The following is a 13351-nucleotide window of genomic DNA, read 5'->3' as shown; positions in this document are numbered from 1 at the left end:
CAGGTGATTCACTATTGAATGGTGTAGTTGTATTTGTGATTCCTGTCAAATATCAAAGACAATCAAGCAATTTTCTGTCGTCAGGAGTTTATTTCGAACGCAAACACAGGGAAGTTATTTTTACTCTAATTGGGCCAAATGAGGTGAGCTGAAGGTGTGATAAAAGAGAGATTGAAGGGAAATGAGGGCAAGGGAAGTAGGAAAGTTCAGGAAGAGATTATCCCTGACAACCAAATATGATTTGCTAATAAAATGTAATTTCGTTTTGAATGAATGATGTCTGTGTGTCTTTGCATCAATAAACAACACATGATCATGTACAGGCGCACGGACACACATGCTTTAATAATCATCGTCAGAATTGTCTTTTTTTATTTTAAAGCATGGACTTGTTGCCCCACACAGAAGACGGTGTACTTTAAATTTACAGAAATAAATAAGCTAATCAGTACATCCCACTAGAAAACAGTCTCAAGTTAGTTTACTGACAAAATAGTGTAAAATAGACAAAAGAAAAACAACTTAAAAATGAAAAAAGTAAGTGCTTTGTTTTCTGTACAAATTTCACATTGATGCACATGGAGAAGGTGGAGGGAGCCAAAATAAATCAGTCAGCGGAGATTGAGGACGTACGGAGGGGTGAGGTCATGCATTTAACCTTGTCACAGATGCATAAAAAGTAGACGGAATCACTCCATCCCCTAAACTTCCCTTCACTTGCTTGCCTTCCTTTTGGAAAAGTAAAGACAACAATTCACATTTTTACCAGTGAGGAAAAACAGTAATTAAAAAGAGTCAAAAACAAAGCAATGCACGTCATGGAAGGAGCTGTTTTTAAATAAAAGTCTGTATGGCCACTAGTCCGCCTCTTTCCTCCTCTCAGCCTTATTCACACTGGTGTCTCAGCTGGATCTCTTTTGTTTACAAAAAATAACCATGGTAACTGAGATTTTAGTTCAAAGTGAACTAATTGTAATGGCTCATCACAACTATTTTACATATCTAACAACACAATCTAGTGAAATGTGTTTTATTAGCTGCTGTTTCTACTTTTGACACCAGTTCTCCTGCTTAAAAGTCCAGAAAAGGCACTGGCTTAAAAAATATATTAGATTTGGCTTCATTCAATACGCCACTTGCGCCCATGGTCGCCCACTAAGTGGTTTTACATGTCACAAATAAAAACCAGCCCCAACAGGCTGAAACTGACCAGCAGCATTTCCAAACCTCTTCAATAAGGACTCATTTGAAACAGGTTTTTAAAATGTAGGTAGTTCTTCATGAATAAATTGAACCTCTGGTTGATGAAGTAAAAAAGATTCTTTTTGGATTGAGATTTATTTGAGCTCCAGCTGAGTTCCAGCGTAAATGCGGCTGCTTTGTTGTCTTCTTCCTTGTATTTTAGGCGTCTGTAAGGAGCTAAAATAGTCAACAAGTAGCTCCTCAACAATATTATATATACTTTCTCTTTATATATTTATATATGTATATATATATATATGTATTACCCTGCTAAATGTAACTTTATGTCCACCTTGGAAAATCCTTTCATGTTCCCATTTAATGCAAAAGCCTTTTTTAGGAGATCTGCCAGCAACCCCCCTCCTACTGCTGAATGGTACAGTCTATGGAGAGGCAAGGCACCCATGAGAAACAGATTCTCCATCTGCCATCGAAGAGGAGTCCGATGCTAAAAGATTAATTCTGTCGAGCACCAAGTGTGAAAAAGTTGGTTTTTTAAAAAAAAAAAAAAAAAAAACAATTACGATGTCTTTCAGCGTTTCATCCAGTCCAGATGGCACAGAGAGCAAGACAACCCCAGTTTGCATTTAAGGGCTCTAAATTCCCTTCGTGGAGGAATTTCATCAGACGTCTCAAAACAGGTCGAGCAGCCAGTTTCTTCATTTGTGTCAGAACGTGGGCCGTGCTGGGGTTTGATTTATGCGTGTGTGCACCTGAGTCAGAGCTGCACTGACAATGCGTTCCCTGAATGACTTGAGATGGTGGCGTACTGGTTCATCTGGGCTTTAACAGCAACCTCCAAGACCTGCTGCTCCTGTGTTTGTACAAATTCATGCATGCATCTGACTGAAGGACTGAAAACTTGTGCATCACACCAACTGGCTCCAGAAGGAGCTCTGAAAAAGGCTCGTGACCCAGAATCCCTGCTTGGATTTGCCCCAATCCAGGCCTAATATATTTTCATTAAGTCCGGCTAAAATGGAATAAAGTTCCTCCCCACAATATTTGCACTGAGGCGGTTCCTGAGGTGGTTTGACCAAAGATGTGGTTACACCCAGTTGGAGATGTGATTGTGGAGTCACTGTGACCATTGTATACCCCTGGTTAAAACCGCCTGGAGGAGAGGCAGACTCGTAACTCGATCAGACTCGTAACAAAGGACCTGTAGCTCCAGTCAGGGGTGACGTGGCGCCACAGTCATAGCCAACATCCACCACCGCGTTGGCGTCGCCTGTGAGCCGGCCGGGGAAAGGCTGCGCCTGTACTTGTCGGTCCCGAAAACTCTGGATATAGCTCTGAATGAAAAGGGCAAAAACATTGGCAATTTACAATAGAGCACTTTAGAAACACACACACATGTACAGATATATTTTTTCCCCCGCACCGGTGAGAGGACGTCTGTGTCGTAGCGGCGGATGGGGTTGGGTTTGCGACGGTAAACGGGCTCGGCTTGAAGCTGCTTGGCCTGGTGGTGAAGGTGAGAGGAGCCGTGCTGCTGCTTCTTCTTCTTCTTGCGGTGGCGATCGTCCCTCTGACGGATCCGCATCACTTGCATCCTCCTCTGCTGCCGGCTGATGATGACTAGAGAGAGAGACGAGCGTGAGGAGGAGCTAACAGACTCGTGTCGCTGGTGCTGACGCTTTGAGGTTACCGCTGGACTCAGTTTGGTTGAAAATGTTCACCTTTTGTATGGGAATATCCTTCAGCCGTCACCGTCCACTGGATAATGACCCCCAGCAACGTGAGGGCAGGCCACACCCCCAGCACCACCCACGTTATCCAACACACAGGCTTCCCGGGTGCCGCCTTCATTCTCTCGTACATGTACAGCACGAGGGCAAAAAGCTCCACAAAGTAGTCCAGCGCCACAGTGATGACTGCCGCGCCGAACACGGCGGTGGAGAGCGTGGTGAAGAAGCGCTGCCACTGCAGGGTGAGCACGGCGAAGATCATGCCCAGTCCGAGCAGCACGCCCAGAGGCACCCAGACGGAGCGCGGCGGGCTGTTGGAAAGCTCCTCCATTCCCACCAGGGTGGCCACAGCAACCAAGAGGCCCAGCAGCAGGCCCACCATGAAGAGGCCCACGCTGCGGACCAGCATGGTGACGAGGCCGCAGAGCGTCCCGATGCCAAGGCCGATGCCCACCGAAGCCTCCACGCTCAGCTGCGTGTCCAGGACACGCTCCTTGTAACAGAGCATGAAGATGACAACAGAGCCAAACATCAGGCCGGTGAGGAACATCACCGCTTTAAAGCAGCGATAGCCTGAAACCAAGGAAGAGACGTGGTTGGCAAAAGGAGACCCTGGACACCGTGGAGAAAAATAGAGTTTTCTGACTCACCAAAGAAGCAGTAAATGATCCCAAAGAGGCAACACATGGAGCAGACGACAGAGGGAACCACCTTGTATTGTCCGCCGGACTCCTCGCAGCCATCCAGCCACTCAGGGCTCAGCTCCTGGTCCGGCGGAGCAAACAGCGTCTCCACGGTGGTCGTCATGGTCGTCACTGAGAAGGACCGCGAGTAGAGGCGCAGAGAAGGAAAGGTGAACAGACGGGGGGCGAGTGGGGGAGGCTAGGGAGCAGCACCCAGCCACAAGGCTTCACCTGGAGACAGAGGAGAAGAAGAATTAGGAGGGAAATAACCCAACGGATTTATGTTTCGCTGCGCCGTCCCTTTAAGTCCGACTGTTGTTGAGTACATAATGAGGACGCGTCATTAAACGCACCATCTGTGACGCTGGTGACAAACACTGAGAATCAATAAATCTCTGTTACTTTAACAGGCTCCAGAGCTTTAATGGGGGCTGCAAGATCACAAACCTGATTCGAAACGTCTACCTTCATGTTAAAAGGGGGCAAAATACATTTAGCAAAAAATAAATAAATCACAAAGCTGATAATAACAGCTCATTTAGGCCTGGACACATGAGGACAATCAGAGCTTGGCTGAGCTCTCCGTAGACGGACGGACGGACGGACGGATCTTTACTGAATCTTTTGTGACTAACTTGTCAGTCCTGCATTTCTTTTAAAAGTCTGGACAATAATAGTCATTGTCCACAGCTTGTGCTTCTCTCCTCCCACCAACCTCGTCTCCACTGACCTTAACTAAGTGTCCCCTGACTAAACGTCTCTCTCACCGTCTCCAACCGTCTGCGCTTTGTTGTGTTTTTTGCGCGTCGCTTTGTGGACAGCTGTTGAAAGCCTGTGACAACACCACGATCCCCGACACCTTTCCTGGGATCCCAAAAACACACCGAATCAGCACCAACAGATTCAGTCTCGCGCAGATGCTAAAGCGGCAACTTAAAAATAAAACCGTAGTAGACAGAATAGGCAAAGTGCGCTTCTGGAGGGATGAATGCATCATGCAGGAGTGCAGACAGGAAACAACACTAAAAACAGAGGAGGAAGCCAACGCTCTGTCGCTCAATCTTTCCCTCTTTGACCTCCTTCTCGTGCATCCTCTGCCCTTCCCTTCGGGCTGTTTTTGTTCCCTCCATCTCTGGGTGACTTCAACCCAACAGCAGGTTTCTGGGTCAGAGGTGCTTATACAACTGTCTGGAAAGGGACGGTCCCCGTAACATCACCTTTCCTTATCTCTATCAAATCCCACTGATCCTTGCTTTTAGAACCAGACCAGCTTGTTGACAATGGAGAGGCAAACGAACACAGAAGTCAAGCGTTAAATACACATTATTGGTGCTTAACATGTGACATTAATCCATTTAATTGTCCCTGCTGTTAATTAACAGAGGTGAGGAGTCTTTCACTGGTCTTGCCCTTTCCGATTTAACGAGCAAATCTCTTCTCCCATAATGTGGACATATAACTCATCAACCCTTGTCTGTACATAATAACCCCTTCACACTCTCGAAAATGCACTGATGTGTTATTGTTGAGAGTGGACAATAGAAGACAATCTAAACATCAATGGATGCAGCTGACTTTAAAAAAAAGGGGTCTTTGGAAGAACCCTCTACAAGCCCCTGGTAAACGCAAGCTTATTCTTTGTAGAATTTCATCCAAACAGCATATAATAATCATCTTTTGGTGGAGGATTAACAGGTTGGTGCAGGGTAAACTCATGTATGTGAGCACGCGCACACGCACGTAGAGGCATTAAGCTGTTTAGTACCAGATCCAACCCTGCAGAGCCTTTTCATCATCTGACACAGAAACAGGCTGAGAGAGAAAAACAAACAACAGTTTCTTCTTCTGCTGTCTGCATCAGCAGCAGCAGCAACACGGTTCTCCACCTACCACCCTGCTTCATGTCTGTTGCCATGATGATGCAGAGATGCTGACAGACAGCAGGGACTAGGATCTGGTACAAAGCCTGACCAATGGCAGAGCAGTTTAATCTCCCATAGCAACAGCCTGAGAGCCAATCAAGGGCACCGTGTGCGCCCCCTATAACACACAACCTTCTTAGCATTAGCACATTAGCACATGTTCAAAAACATCAAACCTCCACAGTGCTAATGTTGACTCGTTGGGAGAGTCCAGGTTAATTTCTTATCCTCTCCTCTTGCCTGGTTTTGGTCTGCGTCTAACGTCTGTGGAGGAATCTGCAGATCTTCAGGGAGAGAATGGTTTTCCAACTGCTGCACGGCGAGCCGCCGCGTCGGCCGGATGTGTGAAGAGACTCACTGTCTCCTAAGTGATCCACGTGCAGGTAATTACAGCGGGATTTTAGAGCCCACTCATGTCATAGAAGAAACAAGGAGCTTAGGCGAATCAGTCAGTAAGACCCAGATGTGCAGCTATTTTCAAGGCTGACATCATCAGGTCTGAATGGACTCGGCGCCTTTTCATGAATAAACAAACTGGATCTATTTTTACACCCAGCCGCGCTGCGTCAAGTCTGGCCTACATGTTCAGGTGAGCCATCAGCATCTGCAATAGTCTGATGGCGGGGAGGCCGCTTCTGTGATCAGAAGGTTGTTGGTTTGAGCAGCAACCCTCATGCTGTTGAGCAGCTGTTCTTCACGCCACCGTTTCAGCCGATGCTCCAGCAAAGCAGCATTTTTAGCTCCAGCAACATGCAAATGCGGAGCTCTGCCCAATGTGCTGTGATGATCTGATTTTTTAATCTTTAATCTCTCTCATTTTCTTCTTGACTTCGGGGGCGGCGATGGGAGTATGATAAAGGTCTGACAGCATGCGGCGGTTTCAAGCGACTCGGTTTTAAAGCTGAACAGTGAACACACCCAGCTTCAGCCTATAGGAGGGCAGAAACACTGTGACCTCAACAACGTGCACCTGAGCAGCCATTTGTTATCAGTACAGTCCTGCTTGATGAGGCTGTGCATGCGTTAGATTCTCCCCATTGGCTGCTGCTGTCGGGGTCACGGGGAGGGCGCACATATGGGCGAAGGCGTGGTCCATCCCCGGATGAGTTGCCAGGTCATCGCAGGGCCCTATGTGAGCATTTGTGGGTTCGGCACCTTGCTCAAGGGTACCTCAGCAGTGCTCTGAAGGTGTTCTCATAGTAGGGGAAGGTGCCATGATTTGTCCGCACTGGAGCTCAAACCCAGAACCCTCCGCTTCTCAGCCCCACCCCCCAACATGAGCTACCGCCGCCCCTGACTTAGTGCATCGATGCCGAAAACCTGGACTTTGACGTCCTTGTTTAAAGCTGCTTCACTGACCGTCCCAGTTTTCCCTCTCACACCGTCTCCCCTCTCTGTCCTAAATCCATCCTCAGGAGTGTCCTTGCTCCATTCAGTGGGAGGGAGCAGCCTGTCCCGATGTGTTAGCGCTCCGATGACGAGCTGGTGTGGAGGCTGTCTGGGTCTCAGGTCAGAACACTCATCGCTGCAGTGGACCGCACACACACACGCACACACACGCACACACTGCACAGCTTGAGTTATTTTGACATTTATACACAGACGTGTATAAAGACAAATTGGATAATCCAAGTGTTAATGCATCATACCACAGATTTCATCAGTCAGGGCTGACGCCAACGCCTCTGTGGCGGTGACTAACAAGTGCAGCGATGAGTGATACGGTACAAGACACCGCCAGGAACAACGGTTCCTGCAGAATCCATCTGTCAGTCCAACTTCCTGTTGGGAACAAAGCACCCGAGCGTTGGCGCATATGAAAAGCTTGAAATAGTGTTTGAGTAAATGGCTCCCCGAAGCTTCTAAAGATGCAGCACGAGAAATAAGCTGATGGGGGGAGAAAGGTAGAGAGGGAAGAACAAAAATAAGAGCAGTTCCACTCCCACCAAGTTACATAACAGCTTTATGACACATTACTCACTGCGTCGGCCTTTGTTCTCAATTCTCACAATGAAATATGCTCTCAATCGTTTGACCTTAAATGTCTCCACTTCATGAATATGTATGACATGAGTGTACATGATGCTCAACCTTAATCACAACGAAGCTCAACAGATTCAAAAAGAAATTAAAACTAGAATATTATTTACTCCTTTTATAGATATCTAGAGATTTCGGATTATTAATACAATTTCCCGCTGCATGCACGAACACCTGGATGAGAAATATCCAAATCATCTGCAGTAGGTTAAGCACCCCTCTCAGATCAGCATGAGAAACCGAGGACACAGAAAAAGACCATTTAAAATATCAGACAACAGCTCCTATTTTTAACCTGCTCCTTCTCTCCATCACCGACCTGAGAGCTGCACCGCTCTGGCTGCAATATGTCCACATTCAGAACCTCCTTACGGTGTCTGAGCGCCGACGGATTCATGAGAAAATGAGCTGAAGCACGTGATGCGGGCAGATCTCCCTCTGTCTGGCTGCTCGTGGGCCATCCGCGGTAACAACAGGCTGCTGGGTGAGCTGCCAAAAACAGGCCGCCCCCCAGCAGCAGCGGAAGAGCGACCGTGTCACCGGCTCACATGGGAGCTTCCGGCTGCGAGAGCCAGAGAGTGAGCGAGAGGTGCCGGTGTCGTCAATCGCCCTTCCGATAACCTGGCACGCCAACCGCCATCCCTCAGGACATGAACACCAGTGACGGCTGTGGAACACGTGAGCGTGTGCAGGGTCGTCACATGTGTGCGTTTGCGTGTCATCACAGTTCAAACACCGAGGCCGGCGAAAACATGAAGAAAGACATTTGTCAAAGGAGAATAACTGCTGCTGGAATTCGGCTTTCCAGCAAGCAAGGCCACCTTTCCCACAAACAGAGTCTGGCTGAAGTTGTTTCTAGTTCACATGCTGGTGAAAGCTTCTCAGAAAGGCCTTGATGAGGTCATGACGGCAGCTGAAATGTTCCCAGCGGACTGGAAAACTTGTAAAATCAGCTACAGCCAGAAAGTACTGTACCCCAACTGTACAGACAAGACAAGTGTTTTCTTCTTTTCCCACTAAGCACCAATGTGACAGCAGTCAAAATCACTTAAGGGAACCAAGTTTGATGAATTCAAACAGAGGAAAACACAAGCAGCGGGGCGGCGCTACCTCAGTGCTACTGAGCTGTTAGCTTAGCTTCATAAGCTTCACATGAACAAAAGAAATGAAGGGAGGGAAACAAGAATCCAGTCAGGTTTGTGGCAAGTTCGCCTTTCGGCGTGTATATATCTGTTAAATACTCGGGTCAGGAACCGTTCCTCTCACTCAGCCCTCTCAAAGGCCGTGCCTCCACGGCGGGTCAGGACCCTCTAGTGACCCCACGTGTCACATGATCGTTGTTCGACAGTTCCACAGTCATGTGAGCCGGACGAGCCGCCAAATAGCAAAAATAATAATGTAGAAAACAAGGATGAGCATGAAAGCAGCTGAGACGGTGAGATATTTAAAGAGAATATGATTTCCCACAGGTCCCTGAAGTGTACAGTTCCGGAGTTTTGCCCATGTGACTTTTTTGTTCCGATCTATCGCTGCAAGATGAATCAGTGTGCAAATAAATATTAAACAGCATGTGTTGTGATATAAAATACAAAAGAACACAGGTGGTTGCCGTGTTTCTGGGTTGTGTGTTGGCGGTGGATGCTATAAATGAGAAGAGAAGCAGAGTCGGCTAGGCTAATGCTTCTCTTCTTCTGGTTCCACGTCACATCGCGCTCTCGGTTTAGCCCATCGAGTAAACCTCAACCCCACCCAGGAGTTTTTCAGGCCAAGCTCAGTTCCAATCCTGGTACTTTTTTTACCTGTTTAGACCAGGTAAAAGTTCCTGTGAATGGCTGTACAGGGGAGGGTCCTGTGGTGGGGATACCCACCAAAGGCCCCCTTAAAATTTCCCAGAAGTTAGTGGAGTGTGAACACGCATAAAAAATATCAAGGGAATTCTCCAACAGTAGCGCAACAACACAACATGCTGTTCAGGGGAGTTTTATCTGCAGCCTCTCTCAGCCGCCAACACCTGCACGACTCAAGGAGACTCAGGAGGGGAAGGCCGAGGTGCTGGGGCCTCCTCAGACTCAGACTCAGCAGCTTATGTAAGGCTGAGAGGGAGGACGTGGCTCTGTGTCCCTTTCAGCTCTGATTGGACAGAGCGCAGAAAATCTGCTAAAACCGTGAAATGAGGAGGAACGCGCGACGTGGCTAGTTCATCACATATTGGATGAACATTTGGAATTCACAGGGTATTTTCCAGCTGTTTGCACTGAACCTCGGGACTGTAACACAGAATCACAGACTGAGCTTTGAATCGATGTCTGGGGCCCCGAAAGTGCCCGATGAACACAAGCCTTCTGTAATCCTTCACCACTCTGCACTTCACAAATGTTGAAATCAATCACACAAACGGCGTTTCCACCTTCATTCAATCACTTGCAGGTTCCGCTCCACAGGTCCAGGACCTGCTGCCGCACATCTGAGGACTCCTACTGACAGGAACGTCCTCACAAAGCTGCCACAATAACTGCATCTACTTATCAATCCATCCTCGTGCTGCTGGTTCACAATGGTGACCAAACAGCTCACTGTTGTCCTCGGCCACTGCTGCCCTGAGGCCGACGCAGGCGGAATATCAACGATGTTTGCGCCAGTGGAGGAGACAGATCCACCTCCGCAACCTCACCACCTTATGGAGCTGAAGTCAGGACACCATAAATCATTATGAGTTAACTTTTGGTCGCACGGTTGCGGCTAAAGTCCACTTTTAAATAGCAAAACCCAAAACCTCAACCACTTTTTCTCTAAAAGACAACAAGGAATCACAGTTTCCTGCCTGTGGCCTCAGAAACATCACACCAGGATAGCTTTGAATTGATGAATTAATGTCTGCCTATGCAACAACCGCACCGCCCTCCCTACCGTTCCCAACCAAAGCCGCGTGACCATGAGACTCAATACGGCTCACGGGGCTCTTCCACGAGCGGCAGCTGCAAACGCTGGCAGCCGCCAACCCAATTATTTCCAGCTTTACCGCAGACGCACAAGCAAATAACCTGCAGCAGAAGGTCGAGCATCCTGTAGAGTAAATAATACACAATCTAAAGTCAATAAGAAACATTAAAGTGGTTTGAGAGGTTTAGTGACCATCACACATCCTTCATCATAAAAGGCGTTATGTCGAAGAAGACGTGATGCCACACATCTGGCGGTCACAAATGCAGCATCAAAAGTACGTAAAAACCAGCTGATGGTGAAACTGGAGCGAGCTTCCATCCAGACCGCCAGTGCGCCCCCCTAAAGCTGTCAGCTCCAATAAACAGGTCGGGCGCTCCGAACAGACGTGTGCTGCCCGTCCTCGCTCACAGCCCGTCAATGTTAATTATCTCAGGTCGAACCCCCCCCCCCCCCCCCCCCGTCATCACTGTGGACCATGAAGTCATTCAGGGAGACGGGACACACCGACCCACGACCCACTCCTGACTGTTATTGGCTTTCTTCTGTTTTGATTTTCCTGAATCCTGATCAATTTCAGCCGTTGGAAAACGAATCGGTTTGTTCTTATATATTTTTATTAGTCGAATAACATATTTTATGATCTCGTTTTAACGCCTGGCATGGTGTTTCAGAGGGGGCGGCTGAACGTGCGCAGCAGCCGACCGCGGCGCCGCAGCAGCGCCTGCAGAATAGAGTCTTCCTCTGCATCAGATGGGCTGGAGGAGGTGAGCGAGGGGCTGCAGGGGGGAGGGAGGAGAGCCGTAGGCAGCGCCGTGGTGGAGAGATGCTGGCCTAAATCACTGCGCTCTGGTATTTGAGGCACGCCGCCTGAACGCGCTGATAAAGACGGCGCCCCGACAGACAAAGAAGCGGCTGGAGGTGTCATTCCAGACCTCCAGCCTGCGATGCTCCAAACATGTCAGCACCAAGACCAAACGCTGCCTTCTGCTTCGCCGCCATTTCCCAGCATTCCTTCACACGTGAGACACGACCCGTGCCGAGCATGGCCACCGTGTGAGGAGGGGTCCTTAGGCAGGTGTAAGAGCTTCCAGAACACCTCTAAAACCTCCCACACGTTCACGTCCACAACCCAGATACTGAATCACATTGAGATCCTCAGATTCCAGGTTTGTCTCTTTCCTGATGAAGTTGTTGACTATTCATTGCCGATCAATCCCTTTATTTAGAAACCCACGCTGAAGAATGCTGCTTCCTTCTAACCTTGAGGGAGCTAATCTGTGGACCTTCACAAATGTGAAATGTCCTGGATGTCCTGAGGGGCGGAGCAATTTAACGCTTTAAAAATAAAACAAGGGGGAGAGAAGAGAGGCCAGAAGGAGTGTAATGGGTTCCTATTTGCCAGTTTCCGTTAAGAGACAGCCAGCGGATGCTTGATTAACCGTAAATGCAGAGAGGAGGCCTGGTCAATACCATTAGGCATGAGCTACATTTCATATATCTGCTCATCAGGTTCAGACACTCTGGTGCCAGGGCCACAGATGAACATGGGCTTCACTTAAGGCCGAACCCAGTTCTGCTGGCTGAGAGGTTGGGTTCTCTCTGTGTTCCAGCGCTTTTAGGGCTAACACCTGAGATTTAGGGAGGACCTACCTAAATCTACATAAGCCAACCATGAGACAAACATGTGACAAAGTGAGGGAAGTAGGCCAGCTTCTTTAGCTGTGTTTACGTTATAATTTACCTTTGCTACATTAGTCTCGTGTTCAGATTTGAGTGGGTTTCAACAACCAAATGAGGGTAAAATCCCTGAAAAACCTTATAATAAAGCTGAAATGACCACCGGGGACATGTGATGACCCAAACTGACGCGGTCCTCCTCATCCGGGTGCTTCCTGGGGGAGCGACTGACTCGGGGTGACCGACCCCGACGCTGTGTGACACGGCTGGGCTCAGCAACGCACACGGGCCCGGCGGACCTCCATTACATCCCCAACATCCGGACCTGCTCTGTCCACCTGCTTCATCCACCCCAGAGACAGAGAAATACCCCCCCCTTCAGCCGTTCTGGACAGCAGGTGTGTGCGCGCGCACGCGCGTATCGGAGACAAAAGAGACCACGTCGTGCACGTTTAATCGGTCACTCACCATCATCCCCGGCGGGTCCACGCAGCTCGGCCGCGCTCACATGACGGTAAAAAGAGCCCCGTGAGGTGGAAACAGCGACCATTTCTGACGTTTTCTGCCCCGACCCGCTGCTGTTTCCGCCGGGGTGGTAGTTCCGTCAGCATGCGGCGACAACCCGCAGAACGACGCACGCCCAGTTCAGACCCTTCATCCAGGGACGAACATCCAGGGACCGGGCGTTAGGGGGCCGATCACACAGAAATGTGCGAGACAGGCGTCGTACCTGCGGGGTTCTGGACCGAGCGGATGCGTGGATGGAGGAGATCGAGTCCGGTCTGGTGAAGAAGGTGTCGTGCGCTGCAAAAAGTGACGAGCCTTCACGCCAATTTGAGCCAAATTATCTGGCAATAGCAAACGTGAGAAGAGAAATAGGACTCATAAGGCCAACAGCAACCATTGGAGACCCTCCATAGCTGAAATAGGGTTGAGGTTGATTAATGTTTTCGGAAATAAATCCCTATTTTGTTGGATACGCCACTGACACAGCAACTGGGACGGTGTTGCTAGCAGCTAAACGAATAAACACCTGTTGGCAATGCCAGGGGCTGTTTTATCGCTGTATATTCGGTTTTTTCAGAGTATTTGGGGTGAATTGTCGCGTATCGTCGTTGGCACGACGTCTATTTTCGACTCTAAAGTCACATGT

At 48.7% G+C, this 13351-nt stretch overlaps 1 protein-coding gene across 5 annotated transcripts; it reads right to left on the bottom strand.

Moving 5' to 3' along the window:
* Positions 1 to 313: 313 nt before the first annotated feature.
* Positions 314 to 13347, bottom strand: tmem198b (transmembrane protein 198b). Of its 5 annotated transcripts, none has more exons than XM_057026630.1 (7): positions 12667 to 13347; positions 7188 to 7320; positions 6898 to 7063; positions 3584 to 3847; positions 2925 to 3506; positions 2627 to 2823; positions 314 to 2537 (listed from the first exon to the last, which is right to left on the bottom strand). In XM_057026630.1, exons 4-7 carry the CDS (start codon positions 3738 to 3740, stop codon positions 2385 to 2387), a joined length of 1089 nt encoding a protein of 362 aa, XP_056882610.1. In that variant the 5' UTR covers positions 3741 to 3847; positions 6898 to 7063; positions 7188 to 7320; positions 12667 to 13347; the 3' UTR covers positions 314 to 2384. The 5 variants fall into 5 exon arrangements, with proteins under 5 accessions (XP_056882610.1, XP_056882606.1, XP_056882609.1 ...); XM_057026626.1 differs by lacking the exon at positions 12667 to 13347 and adding an exon at positions 7898 to 8039; XM_057026629.1 differs by lacking the exons at positions 6898 to 7063; positions 12667 to 13347 and adding an exon at positions 7898 to 8039.
* Between the last annotated feature and the right edge of the window lie 4 nt (positions 13348 to 13351).

The sequence above is a fragment of the Takifugu flavidus genome, chromosome 3 (genome assembly GCF_003711565.1).
Source record: "Takifugu flavidus isolate HTHZ2018 chromosome 3, ASM371156v2, whole genome shotgun sequence".
In the NCBI taxonomy this organism is placed as follows: Eukaryota; Metazoa; Chordata; class Actinopteri; order Tetraodontiformes; family Tetraodontidae; genus Takifugu; species Takifugu flavidus.
This window is presented reverse-complemented; position numbering and strand designations above follow the sequence as displayed.